Source organism: Nicotiana tabacum, chromosome 18 (assembly GCF_000715075.1).
Source record: "Nicotiana tabacum cultivar K326 chromosome 18, ASM71507v2, whole genome shotgun sequence".
NCBI lineage: Eukaryota > Viridiplantae > Streptophyta > Magnoliopsida > Solanales > Solanaceae > Nicotiana > Nicotiana tabacum.
This window is the reverse complement of record NC_134097.1, coordinates 89,126,633-89,147,988: the sequence shown is the minus strand read 5'-3', so window position 1 is coordinate 89,147,988 and position 21,356 is coordinate 89,126,633. Positions and strand designations below refer to the sequence as shown.

The 21,356-nt window shown below is 35.6% G+C and overlaps 1 protein-coding gene across 2 annotated transcripts; it reads right to left on the bottom strand.

The window, feature by feature from the left end:
- Positions 1–1,831: 1,831 nt before the first annotated feature.
- Positions 1,832–10,826, bottom strand: LOC107808768 (uncharacterized protein At4g15970-like). 2 transcript variants are annotated; one of them, XM_075237032.1, is made up of 4 exons: positions 10,419–10,826; positions 9,444–9,809; positions 7,534–8,015; positions 1,832–1,971 (listed from the first exon to the last, which is right to left on the bottom strand). In XM_075237032.1, the coding sequence occupies exons 1-4, from the start codon at positions 10,632–10,634 to the stop codon at positions 1,887–1,889; spliced, it is 1,149 nt and encodes a 382-aa protein (XP_075093133.1). In that variant the 5' UTR covers positions 10,635–10,826; the 3' UTR covers positions 1,832–1,886. The 2 variants fall into 2 exon arrangements, with proteins under 2 accessions (XP_075093133.1, XP_075093134.1); XM_075237033.1 differs by having other exon boundaries at positions 9,444–9,804; positions 10,419–10,585.
- Positions 10,827–21,356: the final 10,530 nt, after the last annotated feature.

Here is a 21,356-nt window from a genome sequence, read left to right as displayed (position 1 = left end):
TATTAAGTACACTTTTATTATTAATAATACAAGTAAAATCAATATTTTCACTAGGGAACTACATTTGTTTTGTATGCTAAAAATAAATTTGCACAAATAAAATAAAAACTTTAATAAGGGAACTCCACCAATTAGAATAAGAAAAATAAAAATAAAACATCTTCAATAGATAAATTATACATCATCAGTGAATGCAGAATTAGATAAACTACAAGATCTCAAAACTTAAAATCATAAATCTAATGATTGAAAAATATTCATCATAATTTAATACTAAAGAGATTTAAATTGTATTTAACAATCATAGAATAACAGAAAATTTTATGTTATAATAAAAAAAGAAATTATAAATTAATTTTGATCTCAATCTAATTATCAAGATCCAAGTTTTTTGATTTTGAAAGAAGAAAACTAAAGATTGAGATTAAGAGAAATGTTTATATTATAAAAAGTTTAAATTTTGGAGGCATTTTTTTTAGTGTTTTTGCTAAATATCACAAACAAAGTAATAGAATAGAGGAAAAATATAAAAATAATAAACGATAAATAAAAAATTGGGAGGTAGCCAAAAAGAAAAATGATTGGGACAAAGGAAATAAAAAGCACAACGAAAAGGGAAAGTCAGACAAGGTTTAAGATAAATTCGAACTTGAATTTTACACACGAGAAAAACTTTCAAAAAGGTCTACCAGTCATGGCACCTTCGTCTAGTTTGCGAATGGGACTGGCAGGATCATATATTTAACCTAGTTTAATTTTTTTTTTTACATAAATATATGATAATTTTACCAACCGAGCGGGTGTCACACCACCAATGGCAAAGCCACATGGTGATAAGGGTGGTCAACTATTACGCATAGGTAAAATATTATCTTTTAAAAGTATGTAACACATATTGAACACTCATTGTCAGAAATTTTTTCTATTTTTTTTTAAATTTGAACACCCTTGGAGAAATTTCTAGCTTTCCTCCTGCATACCACCCCACCCATAAGGGTGGATCCGCCCCTGTTTCTGTTGCTCAAATGATTTCCTAGTTATTTTTTCTTCCTTAGGGAAGGAATAATTACTTAAGGGAGAATTTGGAATAACATGAGACATGTTTAATCTGATCGTGATTATGACCATATAATGTAATTACATTTTCAATTTTAGAGCGTTTGATGTTAGTTTAGAAGAGAGTAGCTGTCGTTTCCTAATTAAAAAATCGAGCTACTTGTTCCAGTCATCAAGAATATTTCATTTCATTCCTGTAGTCTACTTTTTAATCACTTTCCTTTTGTTTACAATGAGAAAGAATATGACATGAATAATTTACAGTTACAATAATACCTCAATGTAGTATAATGGTCATTTGTAATATATAAATATAGAAGGAGATAAAGAAAGAAAAAATACGCACAAAAATTACCGTAATTAATTAGCTTAATTTTCGTAATAATAATGTTTGTTAAAGCACTTAGTTTTTTTTTTCTTTCTTTTGTTTGGAAAAATCAATTAGAAACGAATAATGAACACCCCTGCAGATTAGTGCTTCCTTGAGTGTGGATGGCCGCAACGCTCTTAATTTTTCATGATAGAAAAAGGTCATTAATTTTCCTTTGAGTAAAGATTCTATTACGAAACATGCACTGTTAGGTTCTGTTAGATTTTTTGTCTTATACTCATTCAGATGATATGTTTACAGAACTTACAGTAATCAGCTTGAGCAATTTAGATTTCGCCTATCTTTTTGTATTAACCTGAAACATAACTTACCCCCAGTAAATTGCTGGTATCACTCGGAAAAATCATAGTGACTCAAGATGAGGGGAGGAAATGGAAAAAGAAAAAAAAAATCTTTACCTTTCTATTAATTCTAATTTCTAAAATAACAGCAACTAAAATTACAAATTTCTGACTAATCTTCTACGTCTGTTCAACTCTTCTACATCCAATGGTGGTGGAGCATAGCGACGGAGAGAATCAAGACTGCAAAATCATATGAAAAGCATGTTAAAATATAAAAATAACAAAAAAGAATGCTTGGAACCATTTTACCCTGTTGAACAAAAGGACAGCATCTGCGCTGACAACTGTTGCGGAAGCCAAATGTATATAGTGTGAATAAGTCACAACTACTATACCAAAAATTATGACAGCCACCAAATAATAAATAAGACAATAAAGCAACAATAAAAGGAACACCAGAATTTACGAGGTTCGGCTAATTTTTCCTACTCCTCAGACACAACCAATATTTTATTCCACTCCAAAATACAAGTGAAATAATACTAAAGAGAGAAGATACAAATGCCTTAAACAGATGAGAAGGCAAATGAGAGGTGTATTTAAATCCTAAACATTAGGCCTTCTTTTATAGGGGGAAAATCCCCCCGAAACTCAAGAGCCCACCGATGTGGGACAAAATTTTGCCAAATTCAACAAATCTCCACCTTGGCAAAATTCCACATCTTCAATTTTCTCTCAATAACAAATTTTGATTGTGTCTTCATCTTCAATCTTCAGTTTTCAACAACGTTGATCAAATCCAAACAATATTGAAACTTGACCGCAATCACCACCTTTGTCAGCATATCAGCAGGATTCTCCGTAGTATGAATTTTCTTCACTGTGACTCCACCTTCTTCTATGATTTCTCGTACGAAATGATACCGAACATCAATGTGCTTCGTCCTTGCATGATACACTTGGTTCTTCGCTAATTGAATAACACTTTGACTATCACAAAAAATTGTGATACCTTTTTGTTCAACACCAAGCTCCTTTAGCAATCCTTGAAGCCAAATTGCCTCTTTCACAGCCTCTGTAATAGCCATGTACTCTGCCTCTGTTGTAGACAAAGCAACTGTTGACTGCAAAGTAGACTTCCAATTAACTGGTGCCTTTGCAAAAGTAAACACATAACCAGTAGTTGATCTTCGTTTGTCCAGATCACCCGCAAAATCTGAGTCACAATATCCAACTACAGACTGATTGTCTTCCTGCTCAAAAACTAACCCGACATCTACAGTATTATGAATATACCGTAGAATCCACTTCACAGCTTGCCAATGCTCCTTCCCTGGATTGTGCATATATCTGCTAATAACTCCAACAGTTTGTGAAATGTCAGGCCTTGTGCAAACCATTGCATACATCAAGCTACCAACAACATTTGCGTATGGTACCTTTGACATATACTCTCGTTCAGCTTCATCCATTGGCGACATAATAGTACTTAGCTTAAAATGGGAAGCAAGTAGAGTACTAACTGGCTTAGTCTTGTCATCTATGCCAAAACGTTGAAGTACTCTCTTCAAATATTCCTTTTGAGATAAACAGAGTTTCTTTGAACGTCTATCTCTAATTATCTCCATGCCAAGAATTTTCTTTGCCTCGCCCAAATCCTTCATCTCGAACTCCTTCTTCAGTTGAATCTTCAACTTATCAATTTCTTCCGAATTCTTGGAAGTTATCAACATATCATCAACATATAGGAGAAGATATACAAAGGAACCATCTTTAAGCTTGTGCAAATACACACAATGATCGTATTTGCTTCTCTTGTACCCTTGCCGCAACATAAACTCGTCAAATCGCTTGTACCATTGTCTAGAAGATTGTTTCAATCCGTACAACGATTTTTCAAGTTTGCACACCATATTTTCTTTTCCAGCAACTTTGAATCCTTCTGGCTGAGTCATGTAGATTTCCTCCTCCAAGTTTCCATGTAAAAACGCAGTTTTTACATCCATCTGAACTAGTTCCAACTCCAATTGTGCTACCAAAGCCAACATAATTCTAATGGAGGAATGTTTTACAACTGGAGAAAACACTTCATTGTAATCAATTCCCTCCTTTTGAGCATATCCTTTGGCCACCAATCTTGCTTTGTAGCGAACATCTACTTGGTTAGGAAATCCTTCCTTCTTTGCAAATACCCATTTGCACCCAATTGCTTTCTTTCCCTTCGGGAGATTGGCCAATCTCCATGTATGATTCTGATGAAGGGACTGTATTTCATCATTCATGGCAATCCTCCACTTATCTTCTTCTGAACTTTGGACAGCGTCTTTATAAGTGGTAGGAACATCATCAGCTACAATTGAGGTTGCACAAGCAACCGTCTCTATGAGACGAATAGGTTTCGTTATTGTTCTTTTTGGCCTGTTGGTTGCTATTGATTCAAGTTGTTGTTGAGGTTCCTGAGTTGGAATCTCCTCTACTGGCTCTCCTTCTAGAGGGTAATCTTCATTTGTTTCCTCCTCTGCTTCTTGTGTAGGAAAAATAAATTTTCCCTCAAACTCCACCTGGTTAGAAGCACCTTTATTTTGTTTGGTATCTTCTGTTACCTTATTTACCATAGATTCATCAAAGGTAACATCCCTGCTGAATATTACTTTCTTTGTCATAGGACACCATAAGCGATATCCTTTGACTCCAGAAGTAATTCCCATAAAAATAGCATTCTTTGCCCTTGGATCTAATTTTGACTCCGTCACATGATAATATGCAGTTGAGCCAAACACGTGCAAAGAGTTATAATCTACAACAGGTTTTCCATACCATTTTTCAAATGGTGTCTTGCCATCAATAGCAGCAGATGGTAAGCGATTAATGAGGTGACATGCATATGTAATTGCCTCAGCCTAAAATTCTTTGCCCAAGCCAGCATTGGACAACATACACCGTACCTTCTCCAGCAAGGTCCGGTTCATACGTTCTGCCACTCCATTCTGTTGTGGTGTATATCTAACAGTGAAATGTCGGACGATGCCATCATTTTCACAGACCTTATTGAAATGATCATTTTTGTATTCACCTCCATTGTCTGTGAGAATACACTTGATCCTCTTGCCTGTTTGATTCTCCACCATCGTCTTCCATTTGAGAAAAATTCCCAACACTTCATCTTTGCTCTTCATTGTATACACCCATACTCTTCGGGAAAAATAATCAACAAAGGTTACAAAATAGTGCTTCCCACCCAATGAAGGTGTTTTGGAAGGACCCCAAACATCAGAATGTACATAATCCAAAATGCCTTTAGTATTATGGATCGCTGTACCAAATTTAACCCTTGTATGTTTCTTTTTGACACAATGCTCACAAAACTCCAAGTTGCAAGTCTTTACTCCTTTTAACAATCCTTGATCTGATAGAGTTTTCAAGGATTTTCCTCCAGCATGTCCCAAGCGCATGTGCCATAGCTTGGTTGCTTCTGCCTCTTTGTCGTCACTGGATGTCACTATCGCTGTCCCAATAACTGTACTGCCACGATAGCGGTACATATTATTATTCTTCCGATTAGCCTTCATTACCACTAGTGCACCGGAGCATACTCTCATCACTCCATTTTCTGCAATGATTTTGAACCCTTTTGATTCTAGGGCTCCTACAGAGATGAGATTCTTCTTCAAATCCGGTACAAATCGAACATCTGTTAATGTTCTGATCATTCCATCATGGTTCCTTAATCGTATTGAACCAATGCCATATGAGGTAAGAGGGCTGTTATCCGCTGTGTGGATGACTCCATATTCTCCTTCTTGAAATTCCACAAACCAGTCCCTGTTGGGACACATATGATGGCTACAAGCCGAGTCCATCAACCATATGTATGATGATGTTGATGACTCTGTTGTAACTAATGAGAAGTCTGAATCATCACAATCAGCTACATTTGAATCCATAATGGCCTTTCCATTGTTATGTTTGGCCTTATTCTTTAACTTCGGACAGTCTTTCTTCCAGTGCCCTTTTTCTCGACAAAAGGCACATTCATCTTTGCTGGGTCTGGATCTTGACTTGGATCTTCCCTTCTTTGTCCTCGTTTGATTTTGAGGACGACCCCTCACAAATAGTGCTTCTCCTTCTCCGCCCTTCTGTTTTTCTCGCTTTCTTTGTTCATAGCTGTACAAAGCCGAACAAACTTCTCTGAGAGAAACTTCGTCATTTCCATGGAGTAGAGTAGTTTCAAGGTGCTCGTACTCATCAGGAAGTGACACCAACAACATCAAGGCCAAGTCACCATCATCATAAGTTGTATCCATATTATGCAAATCTGTGACCAACTTATTGAAACTGGTGATATGTTCATTCATCGTGGTACCAGGAACATAGGTGAAGTGAAACAGTCTCTTCTTCATGTACAATTTATTTTGACTGTTTTTCTTCAAAAATTTATCCTCCAGTGCTTTCCATAATTTACTTGCAGAAGTTTCCTTTGTGTATGGATATTTCTGCTCTCTAGCAAGGTAGGATCGAATGGTAACGCAAGCAACACGGTTGAGAATCTTCCAATCTTCTTCTCCAATAACATCTAGTTTCTTTTCTTCAATGGCCAGATCTAGCCCTTGTTGAAAAAGGACATCTAGAACCTCGCCTTGCCACATCCCAAAATGCCCGAACCCGTTAAAAATTTCTACCGCAAATTTCGCATTTGACACAATTCTTGTCATAAGCGAAGATGCCAATGATGACGTATTGTTGACACTTGATGTAGATTCTTCTTGTTTATTGTCTCCCATATTTGACACAAATATTATTTAATAGCTGACGACACAAATGAAGATTATTTCCTTTCTGATGTAGAAGATCAGACTAAGCTGCAACCACAGAGCATACTCAGACAGAACCTTGACTCAGTTACCAAGATAAATCTTTTCTGATGTGGAAGATCAGACTATGCTGCAACCACAGAGCATACTTAGACAGTACCTTGGCTCTGATACCAATTGTTGCGGAAGCCAAATGTATATAGTGTGAATAAGTCACAACTACTATACCAAAAATTATGACAGCCACCAAATAATAAATAAGACAATAAAGCAACAATAAAAGGAACACCAGAATTTACGAGGTTCGGCTAATTTTGCCTACTCCTCAAACACAACCAATATTTTATTCTACTCCAAAATACAAGTGAAATAATACTAAAGAGAGAAGATACAAAAGCCTTAAACAGATGAGAAGGCAAATGAGAGGTGTATTTAAATCCTAAACATTAGGCCTTCTTTTATAGGGGGAAAATCCCCCCAAAACTCAAGAGCCCACCGATGTGGGACAAAATTTTGCCAAATTCAACAACAACTACCAGAAAACTGCGAACAAGCAAACACACACGTGTACACACATGTTTAACATAAGAGGACGGGGAGGCGGGAGGGATTGAGGAACTGTGGGAGGAAGAATAATTGGAAAACGGAAAGGAAGAACAAAAAAACAGGGAGAAACAGACGGAAACTGGGGGTGGGAATGGAACAGGAAAAAGGGGAAACGAACAAAGAGAAGGGAAATGGAAGCCAAATGAGAATGAGGTAAGGGCAGAGAAGTGTCGATTGTAGGCAATGAAGGGGCAGACTATGAGGACGTTGATAAATATGTTAAACAAGAAAAAAGACGTTTTATGTCTCCATTACAACACCAAGAATCAGTTATAATTGGAGAACATGTCAAGTTTGAATATAAAACAGAATGGTGTTAACACATTTACTTCAAATAGGATTTCAGTGGCACAAATCTTGAAATCATGACAAACGGAAATCTTACCTGCAGTTTTGTGGAACTCGCCATGATACTGCCGACAATATCTTCTGTGCTGGTGGCAATGACAAGAAGCTTTTCCAGTCCTGAAGCAGGATTCTTAGATCATGAAGTTTGCTTTCCAGTCCAAAACAGCAATTAGCATGCATTGTACAAACTTCGCTCAAATTTTTGCTAGGTTCACAAAATCCACCAAAGTATGCAGTGTCCAAGAATCTCATTTTGAGACCAATGTCCCTAATGAAGGAATCGTTCTTGATATTGTTAAGAACATCTTGATCATGCAAACTTGGATACATTTCTTGTGACGAATACCAGAACTTGTAAAATTCAATTGATCTGTTATTCGACCTCACATGATTGAAACCACCATTAGGTCTATTCCCCACATCATCAGGTTTGCCTGAGAAATGATCACATGCTATCTGAAAGTCTGCATCCTTGTAAAAGTGAGGAAAGGGATCTCTGAACCACATGACATCAGCATCCTAGCAGATGGAACCAAATAAAGTGTTAATTATGGAACATGTTTGCCAGCTAGAGAGACAATGTAATACATTTTACCAAGCTACGTGGCATCAGAAATTGTTCAATATATTGAAGTCCTGATATGCAGAATTATTCAAGTGCAAAAAGTGATCCTTCAACAAAACATTACCAATATTAATGCAAAAAGGTGAGCTGCATATACAGTGTATATCAAGTGGTATGTACAGCAGAATTCATGACACTGCTCTTCCAAATTTGGTTAACCAGAACAAGAGATGATCCAAAAGAACTAAAAAGGAAAGTGTAACCAGACAATATGAACTTAACATAAATACTACATCAGTATATACACATCCGCTTATAAATTCCGTAGGCATGCTTGACTCATCAGTATTTCGATTCATACTTTAGCATAATTCTCATGTGCTATATCTTGCTTCGGGAGAACAATGAGACCTTAAAAAAACTCTATCCACAGTCCCTAACAATCTAAAACATCTAGGATACTGGTCTCAGTTAATTGTGTAATAAGGAAGAACGATTTATAAGGAGAACTCACAAAAACCTCGAATCTTATCAGATCAAGTTCCCAATAAGACTACATGTTCACCTTTCATCACACTCTCATTAAAGATATTATTTATAACCATGTCTACTTTTTCTCAATATTTCATCGGAAAAACATCTCAAAGTGGTAAAGGAACTTTTTCTTTCCAGTTCTATAACTAGGCTGTTTTAAAATAAGAAAAAGAAAGAACCTTATAATGTCTGGAAATGAAATCCATTGGAATATTAACTAAAATTTGGTCAGGAAGTGATTCCAGCTTAAGTTTATTCACATAACTTATTATAACAGACCATGTATTTATGCCAGGTTACTCCAAAATTACAGAGCAAGATACAAACTGTTTCCTTGAACAGGTCTTTTTGGATATACGACATGCCCAAGTACTCCCTAAATAGATGTTCACTTTTACTTGGCACTTTACGCATATCAAGAGAAGACAACAAATTTTTTCCTGTTTTACCCATAGTATTTATTACTCATTTCAAATCATTTTCTCAAATCCAATAAAATATGCATCAATTAATATGGGTATCATGGTAAATTATACACTTCATTTATTATTTCTTAAGGGACGTGAAAAGTCAAAAGGTGCCAAGTAAAAGTGACCGGAGGGAGTATAAAGGTAAATCAGACAATCAAACCAATCCAAATAAGACAAATCAAGTATTTCTGGAAACCTTAATTTTCCTGTCTTGCTTCGTTACAAAGAAACAAGTTCCTCAATTTGAGACAATCAAGATCATGCTAGACAACCAAAATTTTAATGATGATAAATGAATTGAAATTTTTGCTAGCTTAGTACAAAACTACCAAAAAAAAAAAAAAAAAAGGAAATTAAGATGAGCATTAAAAAGTGTACCGTGAAGACAAAGTTGTATCCCATTTCAAGCACCACTCTTAAAAAGTCTATCCTTCTCCACATCATCTTCAAGTAGTCAGGGAACATGAAATAAGCTTCCTTTGAAAAATCAACCCCTTCAGTCACTAGTGCATAGCAATGAATATGTAAAGACAAACATCTAGTGAATGCCTTCTCATCAAGTGCGATAATGACTAAATGATTCAAAAGCCTACGGGTGTGATCTCCGATCCTAAAACTTTCAAGAAATAGATCAACAACTGAATTCGGAACAGCCCACGCTTCATTCAAAGTCGTTAAGATCACTGTTTTATCCTCCATAGCTGCATTCTTCAATACTTTCTCAAGCCTGTACTCCTCACTATCCTACACAAGAATGCGATTTTAAGCAATACGAAATGTCAAATTGTCCTGAATAAATATCATATTTCTTCATTGGTTTCTTCTTTATTTATAGATTTCGACTAGCACTAATGTTTTTCCTCAGTACATGTGAGAGCATCACAAGATATTAATTCTAATTGGTCCAAGCCCTCGAATCTGTTGAATTCTCTCTATGCAAACAAATAAAATTCGTCTTAAGACGTGGATCATATATTGAATGTAGCACTTAAAAATAAACCAAAATACAAATCAGGCAAACACTTAATTTTCTCAAAAGCCAACCAATCAATCAATTCTAATTAATCAGCTCTATGTCTCAAATTCGGTCATTTCATTCCAATTATGCCTATGTAAGGTTCGCCAACTATAGTCGATCACAATTCTGGCAAAGGAAAAGGATTGCAACAGATAAATAGCGAGTAAAAATAATTTAATTTAACTCGGGGATCACGGTTGGCGATATGACCAGTACACTAAACATAAGACAAAAGAATCAATGTTGTAGAAACTTGAATTGTCCTTATTTTGATTAAAAATGTTTCGGTAAAGGAAGAAAGAAAATAAAAGGGAAAAGAGGAGAGTGATCCTAACCGAGGAAGCGGAGACATTAGGGGTTACACGTGAGGTGATGAAGGAGTCAGGGATGCGGAAGCCAACATTTTCACCGGCTCTATAAAGGACGAAACAAGAGAAAGAAGCGGCAGCTAGGACAAGCGCTACCGTAGCGATGCGACGAGCAACCAAACTGGAATTCGCAGCAGCAGCTGTAGTAGTAATTGTCTTCGACGGCAAAAAATCAGTTAACATCTCCGTCAATAAATGCGGTGTCTGTCGGTGACAATGGTGGCAGTGAAATGGGGAAATTAAGGAGCGTTTCGGAAATGGGATATGAACAGAAGGAATTGGGAGGAGAAGCGGTTGGAGACGTATTTGTAGGAGTTGTGATTGTTCAAGAGAGAGAGACTGAGATTTTGTGAATTTGAAGAGAAGCTGGTAGTAATGTTTAATTTAAATTAATGGATTTGGCTACCCACTTTCATCCCCCGCTCTTTCCCGAAACAGACGGAGACCGAGTAGTAACGAGCTGGATTTTTTTATTTTATTTTAAAAATAAACTATTTGGTTTAATTTTTATATATTATTGCAGAATTTTCACATTATAAAGATAAAGGTTTTTTTTGTTTTTGTTTTTCATACGGTGTTAGGTATATTGGGAAGTAAAATGCTCCCTAACAAAGACGACTTCATACAGAGCTCGAACCGAAGACCTTTGATTAAACTTACTACTCCATCATAACCCTTATATAAAGGTTCAAGAGGATCGGATTTTTTTAAATCGGATGACTTGAAGGGACCAAGAAAGACGGATTACATTAAAAATCTATTGTAATATTATTTTCATAATTTAAACATGTGACCTCAAAGGTCACACACGATAATTCTTACGGTTGTGTCACGATCCGGAATTTTCATCTTCGAAATCCTGATGGCGCCTAACATTTCACTTGTTAGGCAAGACAATGTTAGAGTAATTCTTTACCAGTTTTAACCACGTTGAACAATTTAACCAATTAAACATAAATGAAGTTCATAATAAAGTACGAAATAGCATAATAAACCAATATCGAATACAACTCGGATCTGGAGTCACAAGTACACGAGCTTCTAGAGTTTCTACAAATAGGGTTTGAAATAAGTACAACTGTCTTGAACGAAAAGAACAGTAAATAGGGGAAAAGTGGAAGGAGACTTCAAGGTCTGCGGACGCCAGCAGATCTACCTCGAGTCCCCAAAAGCTAATACGAGCTGATACGCCTCACGGACAGATGAGACCAGTACTAAAATCTACACAAGAAGTGCAGACTATAGTATGAGCACAACCGATTCAATGTACTTCGTAAGTGCCGAGCCTAACCTCGACGAGATAGTAACGAGACTATGATAGGACACTCACGTAAATAAACCTGTACAGACGAAAATATACATACAACATAACAACAAATAAAGAATTTACAAGTACTATTGGAGGGAACATGCGATGGGGTACAAAAATACGGTAATTACAACAAGGAATGATAATAAAAACAATCAGTAAACCTTTAGCAAATGAAGCATATATACATAATGGGTAAAAACTACACGACATCACCCTTCATGCTTTCACTCTCAACCTCACCATTAAATGATAAATATAGCACGACATCACCCTTTGTGTTTTTACTCTCAATTTCATCATGAAACAATAGATACGACACGACATCACCCTTCGTGCATTAACTCTCAAATACGACATGACATCACCCTTCGTGCATTAACTCTAAAATACGGCGCAACATCACCCTTCATGCATTAGCACTCTCCCTTACTATGTTACAATGAACATATAACAATAAGGAGATAGAATAAGCAAGAACAAACTTTACATCAACAATGGTTCTACAATACCAACCTCAACTTCAGAAATAATACTCAATTATCACAGATAGCCCATAAATGCGGAAAGAACGATCATCAACAATAACAACAACCCAATATAATACCATAAGTGGGGTCTGGGGAGGGTAGTGTGTACGCAGACCTTACCCCTACCCTAGGGTAGGGAGGGTATTTCCAATAGACCCTCCGCATCCTTCCCTCCAAGAACTCCCCACCTTGCTCTTGGGGTGACTCGAACTCACAACCTCTTGGTTGGAAGTGGAGGGTGCTTACCATCAGAGCAACCCACCCTGTTAAGCATGGATATCATGATAAAAAAAGTAATAAATTACAAGAAACAAGTCCCACTCGCATGCTTTAACCCAACAACAACTTATAAGTGCTCGCCACCTCACATATACGTTGTACCCAACATCTAAACAAGTAGCAAATAGGCAAACAAGTCCTAATCTCTCAAGTCGAGGTTAACCACGACACTTATCTCGCTCCAAAATCAACTCAAAGCTCAACCACAGCTTTGCCTTTCAAACAAGCCTCCGAACAACCAAAATCTAGCAAACTATCAACCAAATGATTCAAAATAAGCCTTAGGAACTACTCACAATTGCAAAAGATTCAATTTAGGTTATTATTAAAAAAGTCAACAAAAGTCACCTCCCGAGCCCGCTTGGCCCAAATCCGAAATTTGGACCAAAATTCGATTACCTATTCACCCCCGAGCCCGATTATGTAATTTGTTTCAAAATCCGACCTTAATTTGATGTATAAATTTTAATTTTACAAAAATCCCTAATTCTATTCAAACCCCCAATTTCTACCATGGAAATCCTAGACTTTAGGTTGAAATCTTATGAAATGCAATAGAAAATTAAAAGAAAATAGGTTAGAATCACTTACCAATGAATTGGGGAAGAAGGGCTCTTGGAAAAATCGTGTCTAGGGTTTCTAAGTTTGAAAATTTGAGAAAATGAACTAAAATCCCATTTTTCCCATCTTAAGTTCACGCACATATGTCGCAATTACAACCTGGAGTTCGCAATTCGCAATTGTGAAGGTCCCCCATCTCTAATATCATCGCATTTGCGATGGCTTGTTCGCAAATGTGAACATGAACTTCTCGAAATTGCGATCATTTTGATCACAAATGCGAACATTGCCTCCCGAACTCACTTTGCAAAAGAGAAGAATTTGTCCGCAAATGCGAAAATGTGGTGCCCAGTTATTCTTCGCAATTGCGAGGAAATAGCTCGTAATGACAAACCTGACAGTGAGCCTGCCTCAGCGCAAATGCGAAGCATGTCCTCGCAATTGCGAGGTCTGAGGCCTACACCAGAACTGAAGAACACCAGCTATGCTTCTAAGTCCAAACTCACTCAGTGGCCTATCCGAAACTCACCCGAGCCCTCAGGACTCCAAACCAAACATGCACACACATCCAAAATTATCATATGAACTTGCTCGCGTGATCAAATCTTCAAAATAACACTTAGAAATGTGAATCGAACATTTTCAAGAAAACTTTAGAACTTTTATTTTAATAATCGGACGTCCGAATCACGTCAAACTAACTCCATTTTCCAACGAATTTAACAGACAAGTCATAAATATAGTAATGGACCTTCTAAAACCAAAATACGGCCCCGGTATCAACAAAGTGAAACATTGGTCAAATCTTTAAACTCTTTAAACCTTTAAACTTCAAAATTTCGACAAAAAGCGATAACTCGAGCTAGGGACCTCCAAATTCGATTCCGGCATATGCCCAAGTCCCAAATCACGATACGGATCCACCGGGACCGTCAAAATATGGATTCGGGTCTGTTTGCTCAAAGCATTGACCGAAGTCAACTCAAATAGATTTTTAAGGCAAAATTTCATATTTTATCAATTTTTAACATAAACCTTCCGAAAAAATACCCAGACTGTGCATGCAAATCAAGGAATCCTTAAAGAAGCTATTGAAGGCTTCGAAACACAGAACTAATGTTTAAAACTCTAGATGACCTATAGGGTCATCATAGGTTGCACGAAGAATTCCTTTCAAATTTATTTATTAGGTTTAAATAAAAATTGATAGTTATTGTGAGCATCAAGCAATAACCATTTAACATTAAATCGTTTTGACATAGTAAATAAAGTATTGTAAATAGTAAATAACGTACCTAACTTAAATTCGTCATCTCTTTTGTGTTAAACTTTTTTACTATCAGATAATATAAGAGCCAACTAAATGTATTACGTATCTACTATAAGTAAAGAATGAATATCAAAAGAAGCTTGCGAATGACATACTGCAACTAATTACACCACACTAACAGCATTTTTCTAATTGAAAGTGTTTGTAACTTAAATCCTTTCATTGTGGGTTTAAAAGACTGAAGTAAAATATAATAAGAGTGTAAGGTACGTAATTTAACTAATTATATTAGCTTCCAGATTATCATTAAAATTTGAGAATTCCACTAAACCCTTTTAATATAATACCCAATCTATCTTTGGAATGAGACCGACTATCCCCTTGAGCACTGGCGTGGCTAGAAATCTCGTCAAGAATGTTCAAATTTTAAAGAAGTCAATAATTTTTTTTTCAACAAATAGGTGCACCACAATTTTTAAATTCAACTACGCTATATTTAGCTAAAAATAAAAATAAAAGTATGCATAAACCAAAGGACATAGAGTCGAGGGGGTTTGTAGTATGTAGAAAGCTTTTGTTAGAATTTATTTTTTGTAGACCTAGACTTTTAAATTATAATTTTTTAAGAAATAACTTAACATTCAAAAACTACTTTTAAGATTAGATGTTTATTTTTACACATACGTTGGTCTCTGTTTAGTTTTGGCAAATAAAATGGGCAAATAGTTAGACAGGAATTTAAACCCGTAAAAAATACCTTACTTTGAACACCCTGGACTACTGGGATATCTCACTCAACTATATTAAGGGTGTTCAAAATACAATATATAACCATTTAAAATAATATCTAATCTATGTATACGATATAATTTTTAGCAAAGAATGTTTACTTGATCACCTTTGGCATAGTGTGGCCATGCACGCCACTGCCCTTGAGTAGTATTTTTCGGTGAGTTTTACAATTTTAAATTAACTTTCTTTTTTGTCCTTTTTGTTTAGAGGTTCAATCAACAAAGCATCTGAACTACTACTTGACAAAATGCGTACAAAATAGCCCGAGTGCAGAACCATGTATATCGGACGAATGAATTGAACAACAAGGTTTTCCATGCAATGTTGGAAGAAATTGGGCAACATTTTCAGAAATTAATATTGCATGATTACATTTCATGCAAGTAGCTTTGACAACGCATTACATTCTATGACAAAAATGATTTTCCCCGCTATGAATCATACTTAACACCCAACCCTCATTGAATTCCTGTCCTCTTCCCGGCACTCCGACTAATTTTGTGGCCTAAAGTCAAACTTTATGAGAGGCCTTAACTTTTTAATTTTTTTTTATTATTTATTTGAAATCTATTTTTTTTTAGCTTTTCTTAGATACAAAGTTATAAATAATTTTCTTACAAACAATAACTCCTAATAAGTATTTCTCAATTGATAATATAACTAATCCATTTAACCTTTCTTGTGATATTGTTGTTCTTAGTAAAATTTTATCAATTTTAATTTTGAAAACTTCTTTCCGCTGAAGTAACTGTAACATGAGTTATTAATATTATTCCATAAGCAATTTTGGCATTTGGAAAAGAATTAAATCTTTTTATTTGATTAAGTGTATCAATTAAACTGTTATCTTCTAATTGTATTATTTTTTCTTAATAACTTTAATTTAGAAAATAAATCTAAACCATCAATATCAAATTGATTATTATGCTTCAAGGAACATCCAAAATTAAGGCAATATTTTTTTCAAATTTTCAACATCTAGCGATCTTAGTATTTACTACTGAATAGAAAATCAAAAATATTTTCATATGCTTTGAATTGTTCAAATCTATTTTGAAGTGAAAAAATAGCCTTGTCTATTATATATAAAAGTAATAAACTATAAAGTACTCTTCGAAAGATTTTCAGATTTCATTATCATCAACATTGCACATCAAATTGTTACTTCCTATATATCACACATTTCTTGCGAAATTCGGATTTGATATTCATTTCAAGTGCAATTTTTTTGGTATAAATCATTGCAGTTACAAATCTTTCCTCTCTATATTTGTTAAAGAAAGAAATCAAGTTTTTTCACTTTACAAAACTCTTTTTTTAAACTAGTTGCTTTATTTGCTTTATGGAAGGGTAGCCCTGCTTCTTCCTCCTTAGTGATGCATGAAGATTCTTTTCCTGCTAAATTTTGTTCTCCACTTAAATTCCAAGAAGTGGTTACCCAAAATTAAACCAATGTTGTAAAATCCACTCAACAGATACTTCAAAAATATTGTCGTAAAAGCCGCTTGACAACATCTAGATTAAAGCAAGCCCTTGGTCCAGTTAGAAGTGCTGCAACTACATCTTGTTGAGTCTCACTAAGCTGCGAAAACTGAGTCAGTGTGTCACCATCCAGCATCCAAAGAATGTCTACTTTTTAACATAAAAATTATTCTAGAACTTTGAATTAAGCTACTCAAATTTTTATATTAGCAAATAAAATTTCTTACAACAAGATCCAAAGTAATATATTGCAAATATATGGCTAATATCTTATTAACTTGAATTAACCCTTGATAATATAAATAATTATATTACTAAGTGAAATTAAAAGTCATCATAAATAAGTTGCAAATTCAACAAACTGTCTATCTGCTGAAAAATTTCTGAACAAGCTGCAGAGGAAGTTTGTTTACCATGTGACCCCATAGAAGAAACTGTAGGGGTAGAAGGCCAGTCAAATCTGAGTAGCATGCCATGCCATTCCTCACTCCTGGATATACAGTTGATCAGCAAGCACGAGTCTCACATTTTCAGAAATATATCTTTCAACATAACCTGTTAAACTCCCGACGGCAATAACTTGTGAGGCCATATCAGAAGTAAACGATAAGACTTCAACTGCATGCTTATATGTACCGATGATAAAGATATTACACTCAGCTGTAATATCATATCTTGTTGTAGAGGTTGACAGTTTTTTCCCAATCCATTTTTAGGGAATGGAAATGCAATATAATTGTTCTTAGTGTCTCACATGGCACTCCTGATATGTTTTAGGTAGATCAACAACCAATGACCTGACACTAAGAATGAATAAGATACGTGGACACGAAGTTGAAACTATTATCACATCACGCCCAACAACTCCCCCATTTTTGCTCGTACAATTATAAGGGAGAATTATTTCAAAACTGGATGTGATGATGAAATATCATCATCAACAGATATGAGTCTCACAGAGTTCTGGCATACTTGAACCTACAACCCATCACTCACGCTAGATAAGACACCCACATTGTTAGTAATATATGAGAGGTTTACACCAACAGCTAACACTCTAGTTTCTTTCAAAAATGACAGTACAAGAAAAGAATGATGTAAATCATCTAGCTTCTTCTTAATCGCCCAAATTCCCGTTATCCCATTCAAATTAGAAGCAGTCAACAATTACTTTACGCTAATACCAATGTGCATCACCAGCAATAATCCTACCGATGCCTCCCTACAACAGACAAGCATATGATCATGATGAATATTATGATAGTTCACCACAGATATATTTGATATTGGTGTAATATATGGAATGGGTTTTGAATATGTCAACCCTCCTCCTTCAACCTTTAAGACTATACAATCGCTCCTTTAAAAAATAGCAGCCAAAAACCCATTTTCCACCCAGAATAATGTCTTGGCTGATAGAATTTTGTATAGACAACCAAATATGTGCATTGTAGGTGCATTATAGTCAATTACTATCAGGAAAAGCTCTCCAGAACTTGCACTAAACAACATCCTAGGAAGGGGGGGGGGGGAGGGGAGGGGTTGATGTTTCCTGGAACCAACTCCATGAACTAACACGACAGGAACTCGGCTCCACACTTGATGTGAAATTTGAAGCCTATATCGTGAAGGACAAAAGATTCATTGGGTTTTTTTTACAATTCACTACGATAACTCCCCCAGCCTTGAAAACAACCAGTCCAAATGAGCGAGGAACTTCTATTATGTGGTGTGCTCGAGTTCCAAATGCAGCATTCTCAAATATAACTTTAACTGAATTGGCTTGTATGTTCCACTCAATCAATATAAATGCAATTCATCTTCTCCCAACCTAAAGGGAAAATTCAAGGTATGACTTCAATCTTTTAGAATCTACAATGCCAATATGCAAGAAATCGATCAAAAAAGGGAAAATTGTAAGTACGATTCCAAAGAGAAAAATAGAGAGAGAATAAAAATCTAGACCTGTTATTGAATGAAACGAACAAACTGACTAATCAAAAGTACCCAATCCTTTATATATAATAATAGGCATATTCTTATATTTTCATAATGAAAAACTCTTATAGCCAAACAAATGCTATGGCTTGTTTAAGACCATTAGTATCAAAACATTTATAGCGACACAAATGTATGACACATTTAAAAAATAAGTTTTAAAAGTCTTTCTCTTTTTATTAAACTTTGTGCCAAATCAAACTACGACAAACAAATTAAAACTGAGCGAATAACATTCACTAAACAGGTTGCAACATTGAAGTTGCTAAATAAATGGACCTGTTAAATTCTTATACCGCAGAAAGAAGACTAATACTATAAAAATCTAATTTTTACAACAGTTGGACGAAATCCCGATAGGTAAGAATAATTTGTACAGATTCTTGAATCATATGTATAAAGACATGCGTAAGTTTAAACAAAAACATTTAATCTTTTATGCGGTGCCTTTATGAGATTCCTTGGAAGGGCGATGTAAGGCTACACAATTGATGTCAGTACTGCAGTTGCTATCCGCCAACTGAGATCCCTTCCGTACGCTAGATGAGATTGTCATTGCTGTACGGGAAAATCAATATCAAGAGCAATTGTAAGAACAGAAATGAGAATTGAGAATGAAAGAAAGCTTGATTTCATTAATGAAAGATATTACAGAAAAGCAACACGGTTGTCACAACCCAAAATCTGACCTGTCGTGATGGCGCCTATCGTGGTACAAGGCAAGCCTCAACTCAACATCTCAACACAGTAGAACTTTTAAATAAAGTCGGAAGCAGTTAATATTAAATAAAACCTTTTAGGACAGAATATAACTTCAAAAGTACTAAACAATCCATCCCAAAACCCGATGTCACTGAGTGCATGAGCATATAAATGATAATAACATCCGACTGATAAAACACTGTCTGAAAATATAGAACAATACAACATGTAAGGAAAGGAGAGTCAAGGTCAGCGAACGCCATGCAACTACCTCAATAATCTCCTAAGTATGACTCCTCAATTAGCAACCGTCGTGACCAGAAGTGTCTAGATCTGTATACGAGGTACAAGGGGTAACATGAGTACACCAACTCAATAAGTAACAGAAATAAATAAGGAACTGAGAAGTAGTGATGAGCTATGCAAATACAATTATCTTAATAACTTTCAAATAAGAATAGTCATACTTTCAATTTAACATTTTAAGTCACATCAGTACGTACTCAATAAACCAGATATCAAATTTGACTGAGCAGTAAATAATATCTTTCAATAATTTTCAAAACAGTGATATGACATCTGCGATGCAATAGCAATGAAGTAAATGTATTTTCTCAGAATAACAATCACTCTGTCCTTCCACTCACTCCAACCTCACAACCACTCATTCCTCCCAATCATTCAGCACTCGGCACTCGCACTCAGCATTCGTACTCAGTAGGTACTTGCGCTCACTGGGGGTATGTACAGACTCCGGAGGGGCTCATTCAGCCCAAGCGCTATAACAAGCCATCTCGTGGCATAAATCAATCAGGCCCTCGGCCTCACTCAATCATAAATCAGTAATAACATGCTGTGACGTGTAGTCCGATCCTATAAATATCCTCACAAAAATCAGGCCCTTGGCCTCACTTAGTCATAAATCTCTCTAGTCTCTCGGGCTTTTAGAAATCATATAAGCAGCCCAAACAGAAATAATGTCATGTATCAACAATGAACAACAAGAGATAGAGGCATAATAAGCAAGAAAAAAGCTATGATTGAGTACAAAACAACAATTAGCAGCTAATTCAGCAAGTACACGACCTCGCAGTTCTCAAAAGTGATCACATAAGGCCTAATCATGGTTTCTAACATGAAGTATAGTAAATTCCATGAAAACATAGGGAACATGTATTAAATAGTAGGCCAATTGATTCCACAGTCTCATGGGACGGACCAAATCACAATCCCAAATGGTGCACGCCCACACACCCGTCACCTCCAAAATAGTCATACGACACAATGTCTAGGGTTTCATACCCTCAGGACCAGATTTATAACCGTTACTTACCTCAATCCTAGCAAAATCCTACTCTGAAATGCCTTTGCCTCTCAAATCGGCCTTTGAACGTCCAGAATCTAGTCACAATTAATTTGTTTTAGTCAATACAATGTATAGGAATCAATTCCATATGAAATTACTAAATTTCTAACAGAATTCGAAATTTAACTCAAACTTTACCCGTGGGGCCCACATCTCGAAATCCGATAAAACTCATAAAATTCGATAACTCATTCAATTACAAGTCCAACCATACCAATTTTACCAAATTTCAATAACAAATCGACCTCCAAAACTTAAATTTAAGGTATAGAAAATCTCTACCAATTTCAACCCAATTTCAAATATAGGAGCACATCTCGAGGTTCTACGTCTCAAATCATAAATCTACATGTGAAAATTTTCTTTTAAAAATCAAAATCCAGCTCGTTTTTCAATTAGAAATCTCATATTTGAATACCCATATCAAAAGAATAATAATTATGTCATAAAATAGTTTAATACCTTAAATGAAAATTAACTACAATTATAGTTTGTGATTGTTGGGCATACTGTTGCAACGTTTGAAAGTCACGAACTGGAGGACATTTAATTTGCCTTGAATCTCGAGAGAACAAGGTTGAAAAGCTTCGTAATAGATTCAGTGGCCTTTGGAATA

What these genes read in the sequence shown, in the direction of transcription:
- LOC107808768 (XM_075237032.1), bottom strand. Translation starts at nt 10,634, where the DNA reads ATGTTAACTGATTTTTTGCCGTCGAAGACAATTACTACTACAGCTGCT. An exon ending in GATACAACTTTGTCTTCACG is followed by an intron (nt 8,016 to 9,443) that starts GTACACTTTTTA and finishes TCCATCTGCTAG; the next exon opens with GATGCTGATGTCATGTGGTT. An exon ending in CGAGTTCCACAAAACTGCAG is followed by an intron (nt 1,972 to 7,533) that starts GTAAGATTTCCG and finishes ATGATTTTGCAG; the next exon opens with TCTTGATTCTCTCCGTCGCT.